At 39.4% G+C, this 27,898-nt stretch overlaps 1 protein-coding gene and 1 long non-coding RNA gene across 6 annotated transcripts in view; both read left to right on the forward strand.

Moving 5' to 3' along the window:
- The window catches only part of ano2b (anoctamin 2b), a 65,019-nt gene that overhangs the window by 30,507 nt on the left and 6,614 nt on the right, over positions 1–27,898 (forward strand). For 4 of the 5 annotated variants that reach the window (XM_019347182.2, XM_005460415.4, XM_013264390.3 and 1 more), the window contains exons 14-23: positions 734–817; positions 7,699–7,773; positions 9,378–9,579; positions 10,831–10,942; positions 11,075–11,132; positions 11,243–11,343; positions 13,211–13,353; positions 18,816–18,968; positions 19,596–19,648; positions 21,051–21,229. In XM_019347182.2, the coding sequence (XP_019202727.1) occupies positions 734–817; positions 7,699–7,773; positions 9,378–9,579; positions 10,831–10,942; positions 11,075–11,132; positions 11,243–11,343; positions 13,211–13,353; positions 18,816–18,968; positions 19,596–19,648; positions 21,051–21,229 (1,160 nt within the window). The remainder of the gene's footprint in view (positions 1–733; positions 818–7,698; positions 7,774–9,377; positions 9,580–10,830; positions 10,943–11,074; positions 11,133–11,242; positions 11,344–13,210; positions 13,354–18,815; positions 18,969–19,595; positions 19,649–21,050; positions 21,230–27,898) is intronic. The other variant, XM_019347183.2, reaches the window with a different exon arrangement.
- On the forward strand, positions 3,627–7,639 carry LOC106096526 (uncharacterized). Its single transcript, XR_003214568.1, has 2 exons — positions 3,627–5,614; positions 5,957–7,639. It is a non-coding gene; the product is annotated as an uncharacterized LOC106096526 (long non-coding RNA).

The raw sequence follows: 27,898 nt of genomic DNA on the forward strand, positions 1-27,898 counted from the left end.
GCATGCAGGCTGGAGCAGCCAGGGACCCACCCAACCTTCTGATTAGTAGATGAACCGCTCTACCCCCCCACACTGAAGAAATTGATAGAGCTGTTAGTGTGCCACTTAAAGATTCCTCACCATCAATGGGTTCAACTTGTTATATGTTGGCAACAGACTTGCTAAAGTTAGCTGCCGATCCTTTGGTGTCTTTCAGCCAATCAAATATGGGACACTCTTCAGAGCCAACACACATGAGAGATCTTTTGGTTAACTTAAGTGATAGTTAGTAATAGTCATGCTCTTTCTTCCGCTTACCTAAAATTTGGCACCGAATGATTTAGTGTGAATTGGTTCTCATTAGATAATTCAGTCAGTACCCTAAAAAGTACTGAGTTTGGTACCCAACCCTGACTTTATCAGTTTCTTTGTCCTTCATGGTTTTCATGGTTTTTTTTCTTTTCTTTTTTTTTTTTAGACTTTTAACAAACTTGTATTAGGTAATATAATGTGGAAGACAGGAATGCTTGTTGCTGAAAGTGTGCCTCTGTACACCTACACAGATGGTCCATTAAAAATGAGGTGTGATTCATAATTAATAGAATTGTTGTAAATCGATGCAACTTAAATACATATGTTATATTTTATATAAACAATATGCTTTATGTGTAAAGAGAAAAACATTCCCCAAGCTTTTGAGTGATAGTGGGTGTGTCTGTCTGTGTGTCTGTAACTTGTCCCCCCTGTCTTTCAGCCAGCAAAGCAGGAGGACGGGACAGTGACAGGGAAGGACAGATGGAGACAAAAACTACTGTCAGCCATGTCTGCAGGAATACCGGTAACCCCTCCTCTCCTTCCCCTGTCCTCTTCTTCCACCTGTCCTTTTCTTTTCCCTCCTGCTCCCACCTTGCTTTGCCTATCCTTTCTTTCCCCTCTCCTTTCTTTCCCCTCCTGCAGGCTGCTGTCTGTTCTTCTCTTCCTGTCCCATCCTCTGGGTGCTACAGTTTCCACTTTGCAGGTATTTCTTTGTATGTTTTATAGCATGCCCCTTATATATAAATCCAGGTATGTGATGGCCACAGCAGGAGTTAAAATTGCCCACATATTTGGGCTAGTTGATGAACCCAAAAGCAGAGCACAGATATGAACAGGAATGCAAGATTGTGTATTAAAAAACATGCTCATTGTTGGTGGGAGAGAGTTGGGTTTGAATGGAGGTCACGATGAGGTTGAAGCAATAGGCAGGGCCAGGGCACCAATGCAGCTAAGGACTGCTGTATGAGAAGTTCAGAGACAGAGAGCTCAGAACTGAGAAAGAAAAGAAGGGGCTTAGGCAGATGAATGCTGCAGACAGAGAAGAACAGGTGTTGGTAAATGCGAATACATGAGTGGGCAATAAACTAACAGAGACTGCATGATCTGGCAGTTGTGTATACACTGTTTTCACAGTCAAAGTGTTGGATCGAGGTATTTATTGCAGAGCAGGATGATGACAAGCAGCTGGCAGTCTGACTTCCCCCGCACATCACATCCTGCAATCAAGCATGCAGAAAACAGAAACACAGAAAGTAGGGAAGGAAAAGAGTGCGCCTGCCAGCTTGGTGGGAACGATGGCACAAGTGAAGGGCATGACACACAAAATTACCCTGCATTCCACTGCCCACATCACCCTGTAGTACATGTGCTCTGGGAAAAATTCAGATAGTAGTGTATGATTTTTGCTTTTTTCTCAGAATGGAATGAAATCTGGCTCAACTTGGGTGCTGGTAGGTGACCCATGTGCTGCAAGGCCCTGGTTCTGTTCTTCCCTGGATCAGTTCGTGCATGTCTTTCCTGTCCATCTCAAACTACCTTGTCATTAAACAGGCTAAAAGAAAAATGCCGTTGCACTAATTCAGAAGAATGTTAATTGCTTGTTCTCTGAACTTTCAGTAGTAACAGTTTCATAAACTTTGTTACAAATATTTGTTTTCAGAGTTGGAGGAAAATTTGATCAGCAAAATGTATAATTTCGACAGACATTGCTTTTGCTTGTGACATTATTTACATAGAACAATTGTAAAAATATCATTTCAACATATTAGGACAGTAAAAATTAAAGTCATGTATTATTTCTTGATTTATGGCAAGTAAATGTTCCGTTTTGGGGTTTTGGTTTTTTTGGGGTTTTTTTTTAACCATGATTTTCATAAAGTGTCTAGAGTAAAGCACTGTAGGAATGTATTATAAAATGTGACTTGTATTCTAAAGCCTTTTGTGTGGACAGTCAAGACAAGAAAATATATATATGGTATTTACTGTCAACAAATCTTGTGAAAAGACTGAAACCAATAGGTAAAAATGTCCTTCTTTTACTATGAACAGGGACTCTTCAACCTGTTTTGACTCAGTGTCACATACTGTACACCATCCAGCTGCTGTACACACTTGTTAAGAACCAAAGGAGTATCAATCCAGGTCTGAAAATAGTTCTCAACCAAAGCACTTTAGTACTGTTTTCCCAGATAGTTAAGCTAATTAATGTTACGAAATCCATCTAATGTAGTCTTTAAAAAAGAAACATTCTTTATAATACAGCAAAGGTAAAATGATTTGTTGGATCTAAAGGATTTATTTTCCACAAACCTTGTCGCTGGACAGTTAACAGGAGTCAGCTCAATGGCAAGATCTGGGCTATCAACACCTATGCTCTGATCAGGTACCCTGCTGGGATAATAAGCTGGCCGAAGGAGGAGATTGAAGCCACTGACATCAAGATCAAGACTAGGATGGACCCCCCCCCCCCCCCCTCCCCCCCAGGGTGTTGGAGAATAACTGAGCTAAGATCCTGTCGGACTTCCAGATACAGACGGACAAACTGGTGATGGCTAACCAACTGGACATGGTAGTGGTGGGCAAGCAGAGGAAGACGGCTGTAGTGATAGACGTAGCAATACTGAATGACAGCAACATCAGGAAGAAGAAACAGAAGCTGAAGAAAGACCAAGGGCTCAGAGAAGAACTTGAGAAGATGTGGAGGGTGAAGGTAACAGTGGTCCCAGTGGTAATCAGAGCACTTGGTGCAGTGACCCCCCCCCCCCCCCCCGCTAGGTGAGTGTCTCCAGCAGATCCCAGGAACAACGCCTGAGATACAGAAGAGCACAGTCCTACGAACAGCTAAGATACTGCGCCTACCATCAAGCTCCCAGGCTTCTGGTTTAGGACCCGAGCTTGACCCGCTCACAGGGGCGAAAAGGGAATTTGTTATTTTTTTCTTTTTATAAAATAAAAACTAAAGAAGATTAAATTGCTAATTAAATGAAATTACTATTCGATAATATTCACTACTTTGCTAATATTCTTTCTAATTGCATCTTTCCAAAAACTGCCTGTGAATGCAGAAATGACAAAGTGTGAGACTTAAAACACAAATTACTATGACAAAGGGATGCACAACAGAAATAAGCTGACTTGGAGAAGTAGAGGGATGGAAAGAAACTGAGGGAGGGCGGGCTGAGTGGGAGTGATGCATGCTGGGCAGGAAGCCAGGGGTAAGATTAGTGACCGTCACTATGGCGACACACAACTCCCTCTCACACACTTGAACCATTGTTACCTGACTGTGCTGTAGGATCAAATCAAGAGATTATATGAACATATACGTGAGTAAAATGGGTCTTTGGTTTGAGTCTTCTGTGTTGGTCCTGTTATTTTAAAGCAATATACATTCGGCATACTAAGCACTTATAAATGTTGGGTAAATCAAGTTGAGCATTCATTTTGGCTACTTTAAGTACAGAGCTCAGGCTGCATGCTTACATTTGCAAACTGACAGTAAAAGTGCCGTAACTACATCAGTGGGTAATCTTCAGTGACGGACAAATCACTGTCACAATGTTTCAAATCAGATTTTGAACTACAGGGCATGTTAGTGCTAATAATACAAGACAAACTAAAAAAAAAAGAGAGGGGGTCACATGTTTTAAAGCCCAGAATCCTAAAGGGAAGCCAGCACAAGCACTCGGTCTAAGACACTTACATTGCATTAGATGTGCCTGAAAAGGGGGAAATGGTACTTTATGTATAACATCATTCTTAACATTTAAGCAAATGTAAACATTTATTTGCTAAAACAGCCATGTAGTATACCAGAACAGTCCCCCACTGCTTATGTTCCCCAATGCTGTATGTTTAAAAATACAGTGTTTTTCTGCATCTGCTTACATTTTGCAGAAATCAAGCCAGCGTGGTTTTTAGTGATTCTGGTCCACAATATTCTGGAGCAACTCAAATATTCAAGCACAATAAAGTAGCATTTTGCAGTTTATCCATAGTGAGTGCAGCAATACATACTTTACAAGGGCAACTGGAGTACAAACTGAAAGTGAAATTTTAAAAAAGAAAAAAGAAGCAATTTAAGAGCCAGGGTTAGTCTGTCACAATTACGAAGGCTTTGTTGGTCTTTCCTCAGTGGGCATTGCAAGCTAAATATAAAGTCTGACCTACCTTTTTCTTTCTCTTGGTCAGGATGGCCATCACACTCTTAAGGCCTTTTTGTATACACTTTGTATGTAGAGCCCTCAGGGTGAGAGTGAGAGAAGGCAAGAGGGAGAAAGAAAAGCATTTATTATGTTTGAAATGAAAGCTCATGTCCAAAAGGCATGGTTATCAAAATTATGATAAATGTACAAATTTAAAAACAAGTTGCTGATTTAGTTTCTGCTCTTTTATCGAAAATTTTTTCATGTTATACGCTGTTCACTGCATCATAAGTGAGACTGCATAAATCTGAATATTGGACTTTTGCAGGAAAGCACATTGTGTTCCATGTAACACTTTCATTTCCATTAAAGTTTTAGATTTAATATGTGCATGTTCCGATAAGACAAAAGGCCCTCCATTTGAAAGGCTAACGACTGTGTTCCAACAGAATAATGAGAAAGAAAAATGTTGCAAAATGCAAAATTGTGTATTTTTACAGAGCCCTTATTTTCACAATCAAAATGTATTTCGTCAGTTGTAATCAGGATAAAACCTGTTTTTTATTTCTCATCATCGTCCTCTGAGCGCAAACAGACACACTTTCTAGCGTTCACAAGTTTAAAAGACTCAACGAGGATGTTTTCAAGAAACTTGCCAAAGCCATCCGGTAAGTTAATTAAATGTGTTGGTTTGTTATCAGAACACGGTGTAGATGTCTGCTGCTGGTTACCGTATAAAAACAAAGTAGAATGCACAAGTTGATTTACACACATGGATCTAATCTGATCTAAACTGACAAGTATGCACATAGTGACAATGTCACATTCAAGTGCTAACACATTTTATTATTCTAAAAATAGTCTTTTAAAAAATGTTAATATGAAGAATTTATACTTGGTAGCAGTAATAGTAGTGCATATATAGTACTATTTAATAATAGAAGGGGTGGTGGTGGTAGTGTCTGTGAAAAGTATAAACTATTGAAAATAACTTGTTGCAGTTTAACGTAGCCTTATTTTACGTTTCATTTAAATCTTGTTTTGCTCTTCTGTCTCTAGCCGATTGGAAATTTGTCACGAGTCCCGGTGTGATCAAATTTTCCTTTAGCACTTGAATCAGGCTAAGAGAGAGTCTGGAAAAGGGGGAGGAGAAGTGAGACCCTTAAGAGAAGATGGTATGGCTTTATTTTGTTTGTTTGTTGTTTTTGCTGAAATATTGTGCCTTTAAATATTTTTAATGTTAATGGTTTTTTTTGGATTTGTGACATGAATTGTCCTTTTGTAGGTCATTATTTAACAAATTAGTTGCTGAACTTCTGAAACACAGCAATGGAGAACCAGTCAGGTGGAGTCTAATCCAGAATGCCAGAGAGATATAAAAAGTCGCACAGTCTCTGTTTTAACTTTTAATCTTACTTATTACTTAGCAAATTCTCATTTTTAAATAAAACTTTATTGGAATTGGGTTTTTAAAATTACTTTGGTGTCTTTTTTTTTTTTTTTTTTTTTTGTTATAGGTCTTCAATCAGCACTGAACAACCTACAACCTGACCCCAAGTGAAAGGCTTCTGGGCTCACTGTGTCTCTGGGAATACTTGCCAAAAGCTGCAAAGTGAACAATGTTGTAGAACTGAAGTGACAATAAAAACTTTGCATTTAAGAGATTTGTTTGTAATCCATTAATTTACATGGCTAACACCTCAAAATTAATTTGTCTCTTAAAGTTTGTAGTGGGCTTGAAAGACACATTATTAATTTTATAAAAACATAACTTGAATGTAGCATACACACCCTAGATCTGCAGTGCAAATGTTGGAGCAACCAATGGACTACCTAATGATGTATGCAGGAAACATGCTTTAATGGTTAAGGCTGTCTAAATGTGCATTTACTATTTAGTGAAAAGCCAAGAGGTCCTCAGATGACGAAAGGGTGGAACTCTAAGTGGTTGAAGCAATTAGACCAGTATTAATGTAGTTCTAATAAATGTCAAAATGTGTCCTTGCATGCAGAAATGTGTACTTTAATATTTCATTTCAATTCTAAAGGGTTCAAAATCCTTATTTTGAACCTTGCGTCCCCATATTTTAAACTGATGCTACTCCTAGAGATGGTGTCTTACTCTAAATCTCAGACTAAATGTCTCTTCTTTCAGCCCAGTGTATAAGCTTATTCGTGATGGTTCATATGTATATTTGCCTGTTTCTGTTTTTAAAAAAGCTTGTATAACAGGGTGTACAATGCCATCATATTCACTAGATGGTGCCATTGCACTGCCAGGCTGCATAATACCTCTTCAGAGTATACAGGGTTTTGATCCTTCACTCAGTTCTGTGTGTGCAAACTGACTTCCTACCACTGTATGAGGATGTTCATGTATGCATTATTTCCATATGCCTGTAAGCACCAGCTGGGGGTGGAATATTTGAAACAGTTTGACAGCGGTTTTGTTCCACTGTAAACTGTAACTGTACAGGTTACATTCCATTATTAAAATTTCTGACATTCCGGGTGAGACTTTTGTTTGCACAGGGTTTAGTAGCTGGGCAAAACCAGCTCCTTCTATCATCTCCTAGCACTGTAAATTATGCATTGTGTTTCCTGGTTGTAACCTGGTTTTCGATGTTGTAGAAATCAATCTTCCTATCTGAATCTTGGCAAGAAAACAGATACTTGTGTTTTCTCACACTTGAAATCGCTCCAAAGTAGAAGCCAGTTAATTTGTAAAACATGACTATACAGTTGTCGAAAAACCTAACTTTGGGGGGGGGGTTTAAATGGTGCTAAATCACTTGCTACAATGCCCATACCCTGTAGTAATGCAATAATAATGATAATCTCATTCTCATTTCATTTCAGTACTAAAGCAATATTTGTTTCCATATTGGTGCCTGGGAGAATGGATGAATCAGCTGGGAGTCATCTGGATGTTAGAGATTGTCTGGAATAAAACTATTTCCCCAAGCTAGTGTCTGAATTTAGGCTGCGTACAGTAAAACTGATTTTTATGTCTGTGCTGAGATGTAGTAATGTTCCCCGTGGTTGTGTGAAATTCACTGGCTGCTCGTTTCGCTCCAAACTCAGTTTTTACAAACCATTTGAAAAGAGGAAACTGCTTTGTTTTTGTCTCTTTTTAAGACGTCTCTGTAGGCTCCGTGTTCTGGATAACAGATTTAAAAATAAACTTAAAGATCCACAGATTCCTGTATGAGTGATTTGGAATTTTCCCTCTTTTGTCCTCCTCTGTTCTTTCTGTCAGTCTCCTATAGAGAAGCTGACCTGGAAAGATCGCCTTCCTGGATACTTGATCAATGTATCCTCTATCCTCTTCATGGTAAGTATTTAAAAATGTGTTTTAGGGCCAGTGTAGGATGAGAAAAATATATATGCAGAGCTGGGAATAAAAGGGATTCCTTTTTCCTTTTTTTCTTAAGATCCATTTGACTTTATAAGGTTGGATTGACCTCATCAAGCAACAGCGGATAACAGAATACAATTAAATCCTTCTTTGCAGTTGGATTTAGCAGTAAAGAAATACTTGTGATTTTTAGCTCAAACTCACTATTACCAAAGCACGTATTTTTTCCTTCTAAGTTACCACTTTAAGAATGAGTTTCTCAACATTACTGAGATATGTGTGATTTTAAAATAAGGTTTAGTTACATCCTCTCAAGGATACTTGAGGGTGCATGGGAGTTTGCCCAACCAGTCTACATGTGTTTTGTGGACTTGGAGAAGGCATTCGACCGTGTCCCTCGGGGTGTCCTGTGGGAGGTGTTGCGGGAGTATGGGGTGTCTGGCCCATTGCTACGGGCCATTCGATCCCTATACAACCGTTGCAAGAGTTTGGTTCGCATTGCCGGCAATAAGTCGGACTCGTTCCCGGTGGGTGATGGGCTCTGCCAGGGCTGCCCTTTGTCACCGGTTCTGTTCATAATTTTTATGGACAGGATTTCTAGGCGCAGCCAAGTGGCGGAGGGCTTTCGCTTCGGTGGCCTCAGAATCTCATCTCTGCTTTTTGCAGATGATGTGGTTCTGTTGGCTTCATCAGGTGAAGGCCTCCAGCTCGCACTGGAACGGTTCACAGCCGAGTGTGAAGCAGCGGGAATGAGGATCAGCACCTCCAAATCTGAGGCCATGGTTCTCAGCCGGAAAAGGGTGGAGTGCCCACTCCGGGTCGGGGATGAGTTCCTGCCCCAAGTGGAGGAGTTCAAGTATCTCGGGGTCTTGTTCGCGAGTGATGGGAGAAGGGAGCTGGAGATCGACAGACGGATTGGTGCTGCGGCTGCAGTGATGCGGACGCTGCACCGGTCCGTCGTGGTGAAGAGGGAGCTGAGTGTAAAAGCGAAGCTCTCAATTTACCGGTCGATCTATGTCCCTACCCTCACCTATGGCCACGAGCTGTGGGTAGTGACCGAAAGAACGAGATCGCGGATACAAGCGGCAGAAATGAGCTTCCTCCGAAGGGTGGCTGGCCTCTCCCTTAGAGATAGGGTGAGAAGTTCGGCCATCCGGGAGGGGCTCAGAGTAGAGCCTCTGCTCCTCCACATCGAAAGGAGCCAGTTGAGGTGGTTCGGGCATCTGACAAGGATGCCTCCTGGGTGAGGTGTTCCGGGCATGTCCCACCGGGAGGAGGCCCCGGGGCAGACCCAGGACACGCTGGAGAGATTATATCTCTCGGCTGGCCTTGGTGTTCCCCCGGATAAGCTGGTGGAGGAGGTGACTGGGGAGAGGGAGGTCTGGGCTTCTCTGCTTAGGCTGCTGCCCCCGCGACCCGGCCTCGGATAAAGCAGATGAAGATGGATGGATGGATGGATGATCTAGTCTAGCAGTTTCATTTTCTCAGAATTGAAGTGTGAGAGCATAATAAGTCTAGCCATTGCACTAAAAGGATTTGAGTAATAACTACTCTTCCTTTCCTTGTGTTTTTGCTCCCAGTTTGCGCTGACATTTTCTGCAGTTTTCGGCGTCATCATTTACCGCATCACAGTCTCTGCGATCATGGCGATGAGCCCTGACCCGGAGATCAGGCACAATGTTCGGGTGACAGTCACTGCCACTGCAGTCATCATCAACCTCGTGGTTATCTTGATTCTGGATGAAATCTACGGTGCTGTGGCAGTGTGGTTAACTGAGCTAGGTACAGACACACACAAAGGTCATTTTACTTTATTCTAGTACAAGAACTTTGGCTTCAGGTACCAGAGAGAATGGGGGAAAACTGGATCCACTGGTGAACACTGCTAAAAACCTTGATTGGTTTTCTTTCCTGCCAAGAGTTAAGTAAAAAGATCATTAACATTTGAATATCTTTAATCATGAAGCTGTAACTGCACAAGATGTTAGCTTAGCTTAACAGTCACCATGCTGGTCACCATGCATGATATCAAGTCTCAAAGTCATTAAAGTCTGATTAACTTTAGAAATGTATTTTTTGAATTGCTATAAGTATAACATATAGTTTTAAAAAGATATTGCAAGTGGGTCATAAAGTTACTCCCAAAACTGGACTTTTCTGTAATTTATATATATGATTATTTATTATATACAACCTCTTCATACATCCTGTTGACTACAGTTTATTGACCAATATAAACAAAAAAAAGAAAAACACATACTGGCATGACAGTTGCAGTAGACTGATATTTCCAACATTAGGGCTAGGCCTGTAGATTGCCCCGGTTTTGTTTCTAAGCTAAGGTAACCATATCCTGCTAGTAATTTACTGTTTGAATCTAATCTAACCCTGATTTCCGGAAATCAGGGAGTTGTTTTAAATATCCAGAATGACACATTTACAAATGCTAGGAGTAAAATAATGCCTAGGTCTCTTGATAAAACATGTAATAATCATCTTCATTTTCTGTGTCTGAGAAAGAGTCCTTCTGCCTCATGGTGGACAGCTTGATAAAACTTTGATGTTTTCATGCTCCAGCCATCCCATCAGTCATCCCAGGAGGGTTTTCCTACATTTATATTCATATTCAAAACCTCTGAAATGGAAAAAATTAGATGGAGAAATGTGAGGGACGAGGGAGTGTGTGTGTGCTCGTGAGTGTGTGAGAGAGAGATGATGTGCAATGTGAAAAGTTCCGGTATTTTAACCTACTTCCAGCACAGTGATCATATTAAAAACTCTTTCCACTTGCAGTTCTCACTTTCCGCTGAACAGATGCCATTCTTGTGCAGTCATAACAGTCTAGAGGCACACTGTAGAAAAAATAATGTGGACACCTTAGAAATACAGGCCTAATAAAGCTGTGCATGCGTTTGCTTCGTGTGTCTTTTTCATAGGCCCCATTTCATTTCTATTAGCGTGCCACTTTTTCTGTAGCCCTCATGAAATCCCGTGCTAACTCTTTCTCACTGTTTCACATCAACTATTTTTCAGAGATTCCTAAAACAGAAACCAACTTTGAAGAACGGCTCATCCTGAAAGCCTTCTTACTCAAGTTTATGAACGCATATGCTCCCATCTTTTACGTGGCTTTCTTCAAGGGACGGTAAGCCCTCTGTGTTTGTGTTCACCATTGTATCATGAACACCACATCTGAAATGTCAGCTATAAAATGACACCCACTTCTTTTTAGTGTCACTGCTAGGACCTAATGTTTTTTTTTTGTGTGTTTCTTCAGGTTTGCAGGACGCCCGGGAAATTATGTGTATGTGTTTAATGATTTTCGGATGGAGGAGGTTTGTCATTTATCTTTAAACATAAGTTTGTTTTTGTTTTTCATTTGGATTAGCAAAATTGGATTCAAAAGTTACAGTGGTAATGTGTAAAAATTATGTGTATCCCTCAGTGTGCTCCAGGAGGGTGCCTCATTGAGTTGTGCATTCAGCTCAGCATCATCATGTTGGGGAAGCAACTAATCCAGAACAACATCTTTGAGATTGGCATCCCGTAAGTCCATCAATTTGTGTGAAGATGAGAATGAAAAGAAGCAGTCAGACCCCTGCATGTGTGTTGCTAGTGTTTGATCTCATTTGGACATTGATATAATGCTAGCCGCTTACCCTAACCCTGAAAATCAAAAATGAATGCCTAACCCTAACCCTAAACCTATGCCAGTGCACTGAACCTATAATTAATGGCTAAAGAAACGCGATTCTCTTTATACCTAACCATAACCCAATTATAAACCTGACACTAAAACCACATTTTGAGCCTCAAAAATGTCTTCAAACTCGTGGGGACGAGCGTTTTGTGACTATTGGTCCCCGCAAGTATAGTAGCATGCCAATTTTCTATTCCCACAAAGATATCTAAACATGTGTACACACACACACACACACACACACACACACACACACACACACACACACACACACACACACACACACACACACACACACACACACACACACACACACACACACTCACTCTCACTTGCTGATAATTTCTTGGAACATCTGCTCTTCCCTTTCTTGTTCTAGTAACATTCCTTCCATGTCTGGACCGTGGTTTTGTGTAATAGCTTAGCATTAACATGCAAATCTAAAAGCTCAAAGGTTACGTTTATAACAAAAGTCAACCTGACGCCCTTTCTAGCTTCAGGCTACACTTTTATTGTTGCTTTACTCCCTCGCTCATTAGGTGAGCTTCATCAAAAGCTAGTCATCTTGATGGATCTGCAAGTCGCAGCACATGCAATCATATCTGCATGCTATCCATTCCACTGCTACACATTCATCTCCTTAAAAGGTTTCACACCTGGTAGAATTGCTGTGTGCAATTTCCAATCTTTGTTTTTCTTTTAATGATGTACCTGATCTTAACAGTACCTGTCTGTATATCTAAGAGACTGATAAAGCCAACTCAGAGTGTGTGAACATTATCAGTTTGTGCTAGTTATTGAACTAAAATCAGGAGATAAAATAAAACAACTGCTGGGTTAATCACAAGTATCAAGTCTTGAATTGTGTATTTGAAGGTTGTTACTGGACATCCCCTCTATCCGCAAAGCACAGAATGCATCAAAATACACCTACCCAAGTGCAACATTAATAACTCATTGTAGCAGTTGTTCCTGTGATTTTTATTTTTTTTTAAACAGCAGCTCCTTAAAATATTTAGGCGTGTGGCTCGTCACATGTGCCCTGTTGCTCCACGTGTGTTTATGCAAACAAAACATAAAAAGTATTCAGGTTGTATTGTATATCCCTTCACCAAACTGCAAACACACATGTATTTGTATGGTTGTATTACTCATGTAAGAGTGCATTCTTAGAGAAACACCCATGCTCTCACTTTCCTTCACTGTCTCTTCAGTTCTCTGTTGGCTGTTTCACTTGCATAAAACCCCCAAAACATTCAGCCCCTGGCTATTAGTTCACTGGGTTTTCAACAAGCATTAGCATTTCAGCACCTCTGTAAATATTTATTTTGGTATTATGTTTCACAAGCAGTCTGCAATTCTTTTATTGTTCCAGCTAAGCTCTGTGCCGTGCTAGAAACTCCAAATGCAAACGTTTTGTTAGAGTCATTGCACTCATTCAACTGCATTGGTGCCACCTATTTTAGCTTCCAGCTTTGATATCTTTTACTGAAAGTAAACAAGACAGCAGGAATTGTGAGTGGAAGGTATTCATGCCCTGCCTGTGACAACTTTAGAATGGATTTTTGCAGTAGGGATTAATCACAGCTATAACCCAGCAGTCAGCTGGAGCGTTACACATATATACTGCATTTTAATTTCAGTACAGTTGCAGTAAAGGTTTAAGTCTTTTATTATCTTTGCGCTTTCACCTTCCTTTTTTTTTTTTAACAGGAAATTGAAGAAATTGGTTCGTACATTAAAGGAAAAAGAAACGACAACAAAGGTGAGGGAGGAAGAGAAGCCACCTCAGCAGTGGAACCTGGACTATGCCCTGGCTCCCTTTGAAGGCCTCACTCCAGAATACATGGAGATGAGTGAGTATGCATGCACACAGAGAAAAATGGCCTCACAGTCTGTAGCCTGAAAACTGATATAAGACATATAAGACGTTTACATTATGCTGCTTTCCAACAGATGTCACTGCAAAACTGTGCAGAGTTGCTGAACTCTGCATACTACAGTGGAATGCAGTGACATTTACAGGAAGGCAAGCAGAGACTAAAGACAGAAAATATTAAAAGCAGGAGGTATTAGTTCTTAAAATAAGAACAATGGTATTTATAATGTAGGTATGAATGTGCAAGTGAATGTGAGCGTGACTGGTTGTCTGTCCCTGTGTGTTGGCCCTGCGACAGACTGGCGACCTGTCCAGGGTGTACCCCGCCTCTCGCCCTATGACAGCTGGGATAGGCTCCAGTGCCCCCCGCGACCCTGGAAAGGATAAGCGGAAGCGAATGGATGGATGGATGGATGGATGGTATTTATAATATTTATTTATAATAATGGCAAGGATTCCAATAAACCGCTGTAAGCTGGAGCTGCCCAACTTATCACTGCCTCACACCACTCCATGCTATTTACACCGTTTTGAATGTATGGGCTTCCCATCAGTGTGGACTGTTTAAAAGCACCTTGGATAAGCAACAACTTCTCAGTTCTTTGTATGCCATCTTAGACAGGTAAGATGCCATACTCCTCAGACACAGGAGGAACAATGCGTCCTGGTCGTGGAACACTGGACCAGCTCTTTACCCTCTCGAGGATACTTGAGCAGGTGTGGGAGTTTGCCCAACAAGTTTATGTGTTTTTTCGACTTGGACTTGGCATTCGACCCTGTCCCTGGGGTGTCCTGTGGGAGGTGCTTCGGGAAGCGTTATACAGCCGTTACAGGAGCTTAGTCCGCATTGCTGGCAATAAGTCGGACTCGTTTCCGGTGTGTGATGGACTCCGCCAGAGCTGCCCTTTGTCACCGATTCTGTTCATAATTTTTATGGACAGAATTTCTAGTTGTACCCAAGTGGCAGACGGCTTCCACTTAGATGGTCTCAGAATCTCGTCTCTGTCTTTTTGTAGATGATGTAGCTCTGTTGGCTTCATCAGGTGACGGCATCCAGCTCGCACTAGGTGATGTGTTAGATATCAGTGAGGTTGCTGACTGGCAGCTTTGAACTCAGTGAAACCTTGTAAATGTTGTTTTTCACAATACGGCTGAATGCTATGCTTTACTGTAAACCCAGAGACAACAGACTGCTTGTTTTATTGGATTTTAAATCATTTTGAGCATGTTTTTAACTCTATGGTACTGACGTGTTTTTGGTACCTGGTGGCGCGGTGATTAGCACTGTTGCCTCACAGCAAGAACCCCAGGACCTTTCTGTGTGGGGTTTGCTTGTTTACTCTGTGTCAGCGTGGCTTCTTTTCGGGTACTCCGGCTTCCTCCTGCAGCCCAAAGAAATGCAGTTTATAGGGATAGGTTAACTGGTGATTCAAAATTGTTCATAGGCGTGAATGTGAGTGTGAATGGTTGTGTCTCTCTCTGTGTTAGCCCTGCAACAAGCTGACAGTTTGTCTAGCATGTACCCCTCACCTCTAGCCCAGCCTGCCATAGGGCGAGTTGGATGAGAGAAAGATGATGGATGGATAGAGGAGCATTTGGATGCAGAAATTGTTATTTGCTTCAGACTTAAGAAGCAGATTTTTACCATTTTTGAAGCTCATTAGAAACAAAACAAAGCATCTTGTACCACTCATCCAAAGGCACCACTGAAACACGACAGCCAATACAGTGAGGATAACTTATGATAGGGGAGAGTAAATTCCATGCATTCATGCCTGTTTTGCAAACAATGAAGCTAGTGATTTTTTTGACCTGAATTTCATTTAAGCCCCAACATTTTTCTTTGATTGGTTGATTACATCTTTTTTTGAGTCAATCTAATTCAGAGTGAGCTTGTGAAACTGCCTCTTTAAAAAGGTTTTACTGAATAGATAAATGAACATACATTTGAACCACAATTTTGTACAGAGAATAAAAGAAAACAAGAAACTGAGATACAATCAACAAATACGTGCACTGTTTGAAGGAGACATGCAGCGCTGGCCTCCATGCTGCACAGCTTGAGGTGTCTGATCATTTCCCCACTGCTGATGGAAGTCTAAGTGCTGCAGCAGTTTCACAAACATGCAGCAACAAGCTTGACCTGTAAAAAAAATTGCGTTGATCTTTGTGAACTTGTAAAATGGGCCGTGTTTTCCTTGGATGTCAGTGCCATATAAAACTTGTGTAACTGTTCTGAAAGTGAAGTTTTCTTGGCAGAATTTGATGTTTGTGGGAACCTTATACTTGGTTTCTATTAAGGACATCAAAATGATGGTAGTTTTATACTGCTGTAAAGTAATCCAGGTCAAACTGGAGGAAAACCTGGTGATTTTTATATTTTTGGTGGTTTTTAGTCTTTTAGTCATGCTTGAAATTATTTCATGTGACATGAATAGAGTGAGGACAGGCGGAAGTGGGAGAGACAAACAAGAAGACTGGGTGATGTAGCTGTAGGGCACACAGAGGAATGTCAGAAATGTCTGACACACACACTATAGTGAGTGTGTGAATGCATAGTCTGGATTTGTGTTAACTCATTTTTTTTGTTTAATTTATGCACGTCTTTCTTTGTGTGACTGGGTCGAACCCATTAACCTCGGCTCAGGTAGATGTTGGGTTATTCTAAGCTTGCCCTTTAGCACTCGCTGTGCCTCGGCCGTATTTTCTTCCTTTCCACTCATTGTCTCAGCGTAGTGTCTTGAGGTGAAGCCATCAGTCTCCCGCTCGCTGGAAATCCCTGTTCCCACACTGCTAAAGTTCCACTGCTCTGACAGAAGTCCTGCATCGGCTGCAGTCAGGAATACTGCCTTGGGTTTCTCAGGTTTCCTTTCAGCATTCTTCACAAGCGGCTGAACTGATCATGAGACGACTTGTTAGACAATTTATTGCTGCAAACCCAGCCCCATTTTGCTTTGTCAAACCAATCAGACTGTAAGCCCACCTTGAGGTTATTGATGCTAATATCATATGAGAGCTTTTACAATACTAAGTGGGGAAAAATTTGTATCACAGCACAAGATTTTAGTTGATGTCACAGCACATTTGCTCTTACAGATACCAGTCCAGTTCTACCCAGTGTCCAAACAAACTGCCTAACTGGCTTTATGGTCCTCAGCCAAAAATCCAGACTTCGTACTGCTTTCTAGATTACTGCTTCCACTTTGTGTGGTTAAAAAAGAATTTATTCATCCATCTAAACCTATTGTTTTTCACTGACAGCTATGGTTATACAAAGCCTACATGGATATATTGATTATGATGTTTAACAAATTCAGATTAAATCCACCTGATTAAATATCTCAGTCACACAGCACACAGTGTAGATGCACTACCCCATTAAACACTGCTTAATCATAAAAATGTCTCAGTTTGGCTGCTGCAGCAGAGGGTTTAACCATAAAAGGCATCTTCTGAACCACCAAAAAGCCCAGACAGACAGTGTGACTCCTGACCAGACAAATGACTGTTCACAAATGTCAATCCGAGGGTGTATTAGTGGCTACTGAAAAAATGTGCTTCCTATGTTGTGGGTTTGATTCCTTTCTCACATCGCGTGAGATGTGGAAGAGCAGAAATACAGTTGGATGCCAAAGTATTTGAACAGTGGCACTTCTTTGGTAGCCTGCCTACGTACACCACTATAGCGGATTTTAAACAATCAATATGTGATTGAATTGCAGACTTTCAGTTTTAATTCCAGGGGTTTAACAAAAGTATAGCATTATTACTTTAGGAGTTCACAGTCCCACGTTTTCAGGGCTTAAGGCTTGTTTCTAATACTTAGATGCAAATTTTTTGAAGGCAGTTACCGCCTGAAGTCTAGAAGACATCAGCATAACCAAATTTAATAGTTTTCATCCCTGAGATACTCTTTAAGGACCTTTACTGCAGCTGCTTTCAGTTGCTGCTTGTTTGTGGGTCTCTCTGCCTTCAGTTTTACCTTCAGTCACCGAAGCTTGTAGCTATCTTGGGTTGAGATCAGGTGACTGACTTGGCCATTGAAGAATATCCTGTGTCTTTGCCTTGACAAACTCCTGGGTTTCTTTTGCAGTATGCTTTGGGTCATTATCCATGTGCACTGGGAAGCACTATCTGATCCGTTTTGCAGCATTTTTGTGAATCTAAGCAGAGGGTACAGCTCTGTGCTCTTCATAATTTATCCTGATACTTCTATCAGCAGTCACATCATTATTTAACTCTATTGATGTGGTTCCAGTGGCTGCCATACGTGCCCATCACATAACACTGCCTCCTCCATGTTTGACAGATGATGTTATGCACTTCAGAGCCGATTCTGTGCTTCTCTTAACATCATTTTGGTACAAGTTAATCATGTTTTCATCTGTCTGTTTTCTTCCCCAGACCTGTGCAGGCTCTTTTAGATGTTTTTTTTTTTTTTGGTCTAATCTGGGCTTCTTCTTTGTAAATGTGTCTAGTGGTTTGTACCTTGTAGTAATTCATCTGTATTTTCATTCATACTGGCAATTGTAGACGTTGGTCTGCTGAGCTGTCCAGTGCATTCATTCTTTTTATGAAGGTACCAGATTGTGGAAACTGGATTGAAAGATGAAAACTGCTTGTCAGTCAGTTGTACTTATGAAAATGGGGAACTGTGTATAAAAGCTTATGCAAACAGTTATTCTAATGCTTGTGTTGAACCCTTTGAATTAAAGCTGAAAGTCTGGACTTGAATTTGATCATTTGATTTAAAACTGTGGTGGTGTATAGAGACAAAACTGCAAAAAACAAGCACCATCATTTAAAAACCTGTCGACATAACTGCAGCTTCACAAGGGTTAACTTGAAAACAATTTTGAGGCAGATCCAGAGATTTTCTGAAATTAAACAACTTTTCCCTCTAAAGCAAAATATGCTGAACCCTGGGGCTTATGTTAGCATGTGACATAAACTTGAATGTTGTAAACATCTGATTTGTTTTACTGCAAAGTTTTCAATGGTTGAATGTTCTTTGTGCCCTTGAGACACAAAGAACATTGAGACATCATAAATTAAGTAATGTAAATTCAAGCAATGAAACTTTCATGAGTCCCGTTTTGTTTTGCATGAGGCTCTGGGAGCAGATGTATTGTTCATCTTTATACTTAGAAGATGATGATGATGATGATGACGACGGCGACGTTGATCATCATCATCATCTACATGTAGAATGGCCATGAATATCATCAGCAAAATTATAATAGGATGGCAATAGGAAGTGTGGGATTTATCAAGAATTAACATGTCAGCAGTGTGGATTTTTTTTTTTTTTTTTATTGTAAGTATTGGTTTAAATATAGAACTTCTGTTTATCTGAATAAATGTAGACAAATTACAAAAAAAAATTAATGTCCTATATTGTACATCCGATAAATGTAATAACTGTTTCTCTTTCTGCAGTCATCCAGTTTGGTTTCGTCTCTCTGTTCGTGGCTTCTTTCCCGCTGGCTCCTCTCTTTGCTCTGCTGAACAATATCATTGAGATCAGATTGGATGCCAAGAAGTTTGTTACAGAGCTGCGCAGGCCAGTCGCAGCACGAGCTAAAGACATTGGTAAGCTGATCTGACACTCAGTTTATGAATCGCCATTCTAAGAATCAACAGGATGCTAAAACTCATCTTAAACCAGTCTGATTTGATTCTTTGAGTTAGCAGTGGCTTCAGGCAGTTTGTCTGATCTCACTGATAAGGTTACAAACTAGAAGTTCACATTAGCCACACAGACTGAAACCTCTGAGGCATTTTTCACTTTAGATGCATTTAAAGAGTTTTATTAAGCCCAAAAGTCACACTGTAAGGTAACTGATTCAGTAACATTTTCTAGGTAACTGATATCATCCGAGTGATGGTTGGCTAGTCAAATAATTCAATTTGGATTTTTAAAATAAGTACATAAATTCATGATCATCAGATGGATTATTTTGTCTGTGTAGCTAAGCTCTGGTCTATATGGAGATCACTTACAAATTGGCAAACGTTTGCATCACACTCAGTTGTAAATAAATTCAGAAAGAAAACATCGTCCTGCATTTTTCTGTAGTTAGAAGACCTTTATAGGTAAATTTTAACTGACTGTCTCAGTCCCTTTACAGTTTTATTACTGTGCTTAATACAGCCTTTCCTCTTCCTGTTTATTCCCTTCAACTTGTCCTTCTGTCTTTTTTGCTCCTCACCTTATAGGCATTTGGTACAATGTACTAAGCGGAATGGGCAAGTTCTCAGTCATTATAAATGTAAGTAAAAACAAAATGTTCCACTCTTCCAGGTTTCTACATTAGTAAATGAGGCAGATGCATGCAAAATAAACACATGAGGATGATTACTTTACTAATATTGTCGATAATGTGTGTTTGAATTACTTCACAAAACACCTGAACACTTAAACATTTATCACTATTGGTGATCAATTTTATCAATTTAAAGTCCTATACAGCTCAGTTTATCTTGGAGAAAATGGTTGTATATTATATATGTTGCATATACTGCATGGATCTTCCACTTCTTCATGTCTTTATAAGATTAAATGTTACCTTTTTTTAGAGACCGGAGACAGAAATGCAGTAACAAAGTTGGCATAATGGTGGATTTCCACACTACTCACAGATTTCTCTGCTGCTATAAGATAGGTGAAATTCAAAGTGCCTTAGACATGATTAAATGACAGAACAGAGAACAAACGTAAAGTGCAAACAGGTCCAAACAGATCTCCTTTGAGCAGCACTTGGTGAGGAAATCCTCCTTTTAAAAAGAAGAAACCTTCCACAGAACTATTCTCTGGATGGGCGGCCATATTTGTTGACTGATTAGTTAATAACTAATTAAATAATTGTTTTTTATAGTTTTAAAAGATATTTGCAATTTTGGGGCAAACTTTACATAGGCATGGATAATTATATGTGAAACACACTTTCGGGTCTGTTGATTAGACCTTTTTCCCCCGCTAGATGTCAATTTCATAACCTCATGAGATCCCAGAGTTGTATCTGAAATACATAAATATGCAATGTTTCTTGAGGGGAGGGAGGGGAGGGGGAAGGGGGGTCAGGAAGGTTCTGCTTTGTGTTCGTCTCTGGCCAGTGAGCTAAAGCCCATCTAGTTTACTTTTAATACTAAACAGATTTGTGGCAGATCCAAAAACAAGCAGCAGGAGTTTTTAATGTAATCTAGATCTGAGGGATTGGACACACACTGTGGACCAGGAGCTTCACAACAATGGAAAATGGGGCAGATGTGTATCTATCAGTACTATTGACTTTAATGTTCCTTAAACTCAAATGAATATTAAAAAAATGCACAGTTTACCAGATTTTTGCTCTCTGTAACCCGTCCCTCCTCTCACTGAAAAGAACAAGGATCAGTCTGAGGTTTTCTGTCTTTTACAGCTACAGATAGTTTGGCTTTGAGTAATAGCTGATAGTGTTCTGATTTGATTCTGGTCTTACAGTAGCTTAATAAGCTATATTCTTCACTATGATAATTTGATTTTTAAGGAATCATTATTTGCAGGTATAAAAAGTGAAGGAAGAAATGTGAACAGCATAAAACATGATTCAATTTTTATACTTTTATATATCACTGGTCCTGACAGACTGTTTCACTCTTTCTGTTTTGGTCTCTTTGTCTTTCTGTCTGCAGGCCTTTGTGATCTCCTTTACGTCAGACTTCATCCCTAGGCTCGTCTACGAGTACATGTACAGTCCGACGGGCACCATGCACGGCTTCATTGACCACACGCTGTCCTACTTCAACGTGTCCGATTTAAAACCTGGCACAGCACCACAGAACTCTGAGCTTGGAAACATAACTTTATGCCGGTAAAACACACGCGCATGCTCACGAAGTATATTTGTAGCAATTACATTTTGCTCACTTTTCTTTGGGATGAGCCATTCTGCATTCAGCAAATAGCCAGTCAAAATGGAAATACCTATTCAACTTGTTTATTCACTTGTCATACATGGACAAACGCTGCGCATTTGGCCTTGTTGCTTTTGTTCCCTCTGCTGCCAGTGCAGTATTTGGTGAGCATTCCAGAAAACATTCAGGCCAATTCATCTATTTTTACATCTGAGGAATTTAATTTGGGGAGGGATAAAACAGCATTACTGTGTTTTGTCATAACTTATTATTTTGGCCTTTGCAGAAACATGCAAACAGTCTCTGTATTAACTATGATTCACTTAAATTATTATGTATAAATTAAGGTTAATGGCCCTTTAATCTTGACTAAAGGATGCTTGTTTCATGGAGTTGAAATATTCTCTTTATGCCAGAACTTTAGGAACTTTACATAGTGCTTTGAACATTTATCACTGGTCTCCAAAATGCTTATGTGATAAATTTAGTTAATCGTTGCTAATTTTGAAATGCATTACAATTTTGGATTTCTTAGGAGTGTTTTGTCTGGGGTACACTAACTTACTTCTTTCGCCTTCATGTTAAACGCAGCCAGACAGGCTTCACTGAGTAAAGAACATGTTTAGTGTTAATCTTTTAAAACCACAACTTTTTAATGCTCAACCTGAAGGCCTTTTCTGCATCTAATGATTAAACTTTACCAATCTGAGGGAGGGACAGTTGATTTATTGATGTTTTTCACTTGATTTTTCTTGACTTGGCTTGTGCTACAGGGCTGAGGGCTGCAGTTGAATGAACCCAAACCCTTTTTTTCTGCCAGTGTGGTCGTCACTATCATACCAGATATTGATGTATTAATGTGGTAGCTACAAATGTGAAACACTTAATTAAACAACGAGAAACTAGGTTCTTCATTAAGACTCGCCATCATGCAAACTGTAATGCCACTTTGAATGTGGAAACGACAAGAATGGATCGGAAAGGCATTATCGCAAAATGCACAATTGTATCTTTTATGCATTTTCACTCATTCCACTGGTAAGCATCTCTTTCAGAATATCAATATAAAGCTTTGCAGAGGAAAAGGTCATGGATGCCGGCGCCCACAGACAGCTGAGGCCGACCTGCTGTTACATAAGATGGCAAAGAATTACCATGCGAGAATGCAGTCTTTGTACCACTGTAGGCTGATATGTCACATCGCAAGAATGACCAGATAGTGTTCGCCTTGAACGTTTCATAGGCGTGAAATTGGCTGCAGGATGTTCCAGGAAGATTTTGTGTGTCTGCAGTGAGCAGAGCTGTGTAGTCATGTATAGACTGTATCTAGACAGTGCTGCTGATGTGGGCAGTGCCTCTGGGCTCAGGGCAAATGATTCAGCTCTGAATTACAGATGCTCCAGACAATGGTTGCCTCTTTTTTTCTTCTTCCTCTTTCTGGCCCAGTTAATTTGGGGTTCTGGACATATGGATGAATACACGCAATAGTCAAGATGAATGGATGGATAGTTATGTCGGAAGATGCAGAGATGAGGGGAGATATCATTGAACTGATGATCAGATAACAATACAAAGGAATGCTTTTTAAGACAGTAAGGAAACTGTTGAAATGGAAAGATATAGAAATACCAGTGAGGAAATGAATAGGGAGGAAGAGGTGCTACATACGGATGGATGGATAAATAGATGGATGGTGTGACAGAAGCTACCCACCAAGGTTTTAAATTTTTAATCAAATTTTAAAAACAGCAGTGTGAGGAAGTTGACGATTCTGCATCAGTGAGCAGAGCATGACTGTACATCTCTGCAGTCCTTTTTGTCCTACTATATCATCAGTGCTGTCAGTGTCATCAAAACTCTGAATTCTGAATGTGAAACAAAGAGTTAAACATTTTAAGACTATCAAGAAAAGGATACAGATTTTCTATTTTCCATTTGTGATGATGTTGTGATGCTGATGTTAGCTGTTTTGTGTAAATTTATATGAAAATAGCAGTAACAGTCTATCTGGTTAAAAGATTAAACAAAGAATTTTAATATTATTATATTTTTTTTAGCGTACAGCTATTTCAAAACTGTTCATTTACGGAGATGAAAGTTGAAGTGTGGGGTGTTGAATAGCCCCTGACATCGAATAAAAGCTCACTTTTAAAACAAGCAAAAAAAAAAAATCAGTTTTAAAACACAGATTTGGAGTGGCTGTACCTCCTCTTTGATCGCATCTTTGACCTTTGACTTCCATGTGGGGCAACTCAACCTCTTTTCTATATTACTGACATCTATTGATATCAGTTGGTTATAATAAAATTATATTTATCTTGAAAGTGTAGATTTAGAGTGATTTACAGAAAACAAGGAACCTACCATTATAGATGGAAATGTATTGAAAATCATAATCTTAGAGGAAGACTGTTGAAATTGCCATTTAGGTGTATACCTGCTTTATATCAAGATATTACTCACTCCTGAGCTGACAGGAAGTTGGCTTTGCTTAACAGGCTTATAAGCAGGAAGTCAAGTGAGGGTTAAGTGGTTATGCAATGGATTATCAAATAATTTGTAAGAAGGGGTTTCCTCTCAGCATTAGGAGAAAATATTCTTTATTTTCAGTGCTTGGTTTAGTAAAAAGCCAATAAGAATAAATGTTCAAGTAGAAACATCTGTTAAACGTGTTGAGAGCACTAAACATGAGACATTGTGTTTCCAGTATCGACTAATAGTACAACAGTAAGTGATATGACAAAGCCATGTACTAACACTATGAGTCGACTCTAACTAGTGTAACCCTGTTAGTCATATTAGCAACAAAAGACAAATTACTTTCAAATTGTCTTTCCTTTTTATATAACTACATTTATCCTGTGTTTTAGTCCATTACATTCCACAGATAGGATGTTTTTTGTTACAAGCTTCTGGTTAGTACTATATATAAAACAAATATCTTTTAAATACATATAAAAATTTGTAAACATTTCTGTAGTCCTGAATATTTGTCACATTTATCATACAATATACACCCAAAAGTAATGAATTCCTTTAACCTTGTGTAATCCTGTGACTCTGACTTTAACACTGTTATAATGTAATTTTTAATCAATTAATCATAAATGGTTAAAAAAAAAAACCCCATGAAATTTCAGTATGTAGGAAACAGGTCAGGAGAGAGGTACAGTAGTGAGTGTCTACAGTAATCTGTAAAACATAGTGGAACACTGTCATGGATTGGCCTCCCCAGAGCCCAGACCTACAACATTACTGAAGCAGTGTGGGATAATTTTGACAGAACAGAACAAAAGTCAGTCGAAATCCAAAGAGTTTTGGAATGTCATTCAAGAAGCCTCTTAAAGACTGCTACTAATAGACTGCTACTTTTAGCTACTCCCTTATGTATAAGAAGTCACTGCAGCTGCATGTATGATTTGGGAGTTTCATTTTGCCAGTAGTCTTGAAGACTACTTGAAGAAATTACAGGAAAAGAATGACACAAAAATTTGCTTAAAGACTTCAGGCTGTGTTGAAGAATAAAGGTGTTGAAGAACAATGGGTAGCTCTGAACATTTGATTTGGTTTTCTGTCAGTTTATTATGTCACAAAGAACATAATACCAGACCGATTTGGCTACATTATGGCAACACCGAAGGTGGTCATATATAATATTGACTTTAAAGGTTTGGTTTTTTTTACAATTGTACAAATGTGGTTTTGCCTTATATTTTGTATTTCCATGTATGTTTGCACATTTCACTGAATCACATTTTTCTAGCAAAATATAAAGAGATGGGGACTGGCTCAAGACTTTTGCATATTACTGTATGCTGATTGCACTGATCCATATATGTGTAAAGTTTAATATACTGTATACTGCCATTTGCCAAAATTAAATTATCCTCCATGTTGTTAGTTTGAAATGAAACGTGACCTCATTGGAAAAACAACATAAAATTTTATGCCCCCAAAGTCTGCCCTCCCAAAGATTGCATTTGGCTGCTGTCCACCACTCCACTTTCCTGCCTAGAGTTATCTAAAGACCATAAATAAACTGTACAAGAATTAAAGAGGTTTGGGGCAAATGTGGGGGGATGCCAAACCTGCCAAAAAGATCCAATATGAAGCTCACATGTTCATACAACAGACAGGATGATGATAGCTGACAGCAACCATGTTGTGTAACACAGGTTTACTGTGTATTTATTTATTTATTTATTTATAGATGGGAATGACCTGACCCTTGTCTGGTCTGACCCCTTGGTCCCAGACAAACATGCTCGTCTCACGTAGTAACCATTATCTTATTGAGAGGTCTTCTGAAAGAATATTGAGTTAAATGCTTCAGTTGCTGCAGAGCTCCACTATTTTAACCAAACATGGAGTTTTGAGAAAACGCACGCACGCACGCACGCATGCGTGCACACACACGAGAACAGAGAGAAAAATCATCTTTGATAGCACAACTGCATTTGTGATTCCACCTAAGGAGGGTTAAGTGAATTAAACTGACAGAGATTGGTCTTATTTTACTTTTATATTTTTTTAATATTTCAAGATGATGTAAAACAAAATGTTGCAAAATATTACTGAGAGACTGAGAGAAAGATGACTAGATCAAAGGGAAAAGAAAGGGAGAGAAGACTGACTCTCACGGACAGCATTCCTCACTCATGACTGTATAAGGAGAAGGAGTCAGGCATCATAAGACCATGTTAACACACACACACTGGCCCTCCCCTCCCTCTCTGTTATTTCTATACTGTTAGTCAAGTGCTTAGTGAGGCAGCTCATTCTATCCCTTTAATTTATTTGGACTTCAGAGGAATTTTTTCATGTCAGTGTGTGGAATTGAAAGACTTTTGTTGTGTCAGTCATTTTAATGTAAAACTTTGATGTGAGACATCCTATTTGCGTGACGTGTTAAACTGCCCTGCAGTTCGAGCTTCCTGCATTTCTTTTCTGTTATGCTTTTTGTTTTGTTTCTTGGGGTTTTCAGTTTTAAGTAAATCTATGTAAAATATAAGTTATATAGATTTCAGGTTCAAGCTCTGTCATGGTTTGCGGGTTTATCTGAGCCAGTGTTGTTGGGGATCTTCCAGAACTGATCGAGTTATAAATACAGGAAAGAAATGACTTTCTGACTTTCATGCTCAAAAGAATATTACAATCTCTGTAATCATGTTTCCATAAATTCCTGCAGAAATGAGAGAGGACTTTTGCACCACACTTGATCCAAGCATAGTGCAGTGTATTTTTTTTTAACAACCGGTCAGAGATTGAGTAGTTGATTGAAAATCGTTCTTTGGTTGTGCTTTTCATTTATTTATTTATTTTTTTCATTTTAAGTCTTCAGTAAAGCACATTTTTAAGTAAGGAGTAAATGTTGCTTTTTAACCGGATTTTGACTGTCTTCATGTCTTAAATGTGCACTGATTCGACCTAATGTTGAATAGATGACTACTGTCTATAGCTACAGCTCAACATAAAGCCAGTCTTTGTCTCCACACTCTTCTGTACATTTAGTGGTTTTGGACGACGCGTTTTCTGCCTAAAGATGTGCTTGAGGTTAACAATAAGAGGGACTGTGTCCTAGTTCTTGGCTTCAAAGGAATGCTCTATGTTGTACTTTGCATCCCACAGGAAAATGCACCCTCTTTTACAATAGCTGTGAAAACGGAGGCTAAAAGCAGTGTAACATAAAGCCAAGTGTCATTCTCTACATAATTGTAGAAGGGTGGTCGATGGTCAGATTAATAACCTGCTGCTGAACTTTGGTGCGCTTAAAAGTTTCAGATGTTTATAGTTAAAGGCTGTTCAATACTTTTACTGGCATTTTACTGATATTTCATAAAAGACTTATCGTGAGCAAAACAATCTCATAATGCTGCAGGTCGCAAAGTTCTGTCAGTCAATACCATAACATGCAAAGTAGTAACTGTAATTTGGAGTATCAATACCCACATTTTTACTAAATGTGTTTAGATGGAGGTATTTTAACCCACAGTTATTGCTTATTGCATTTCTTTTGAAAATGTTTTTTTTATTATTCCTAAAGGAGGATGTAAAGAGGGTTCAACGTTCATTAAGGAGCGAGTGAATTTAAGGAACTTGATCAGAAATCTAAATAATCTTGGTTGTGCTGAAGTTGGATCATCTAGACTGTTAGTTTATGTATACAGTGGCTCAAATCAGACGCCTGTCCACAAAGCTTTTATTTTCTTGGCAATTTTTTTTTTTGTCAGTTTCACTCATTTTATTTTAAGAGACAGTGGGTGGAAAATTGCCAACAAACCACTGAGGTTTTCTCCAACATGCTGACTCAGCAGGGTCTCTTTGATTTCATAATACTGCTGAATCTCAAACAGTCCAGCTGCAACTTGACATTTGTTTTCTAATCCTCTCTGGTTGCACTTTAGCCAACAGATAGAGAAGCAGCAGCAGCTCTGGTACCTGAATGTACCAACTGTACCAACTATATTATTCATGACTTTCCTCCAGCAGCAAATAACTCACATTTTTTCTCCAGTGATAACAAACTGCTTTTTTAAAAAAGTTAAAGAAATAATGAACCAACTGTGCTTTAAGAACATTTTTTTTTTAACTTTCATATGTTCACTCCTCATCTCCCTTTAGCCTTG

The sequence above is a fragment of the Oreochromis niloticus genome, linkage group LG17 (assembly GCF_001858045.2).
Source record: "Oreochromis niloticus isolate F11D_XX linkage group LG17, O_niloticus_UMD_NMBU, whole genome shotgun sequence".
NCBI lineage: Eukaryota > Metazoa > Chordata > Actinopteri > Cichliformes > Cichlidae > Oreochromis > Oreochromis niloticus.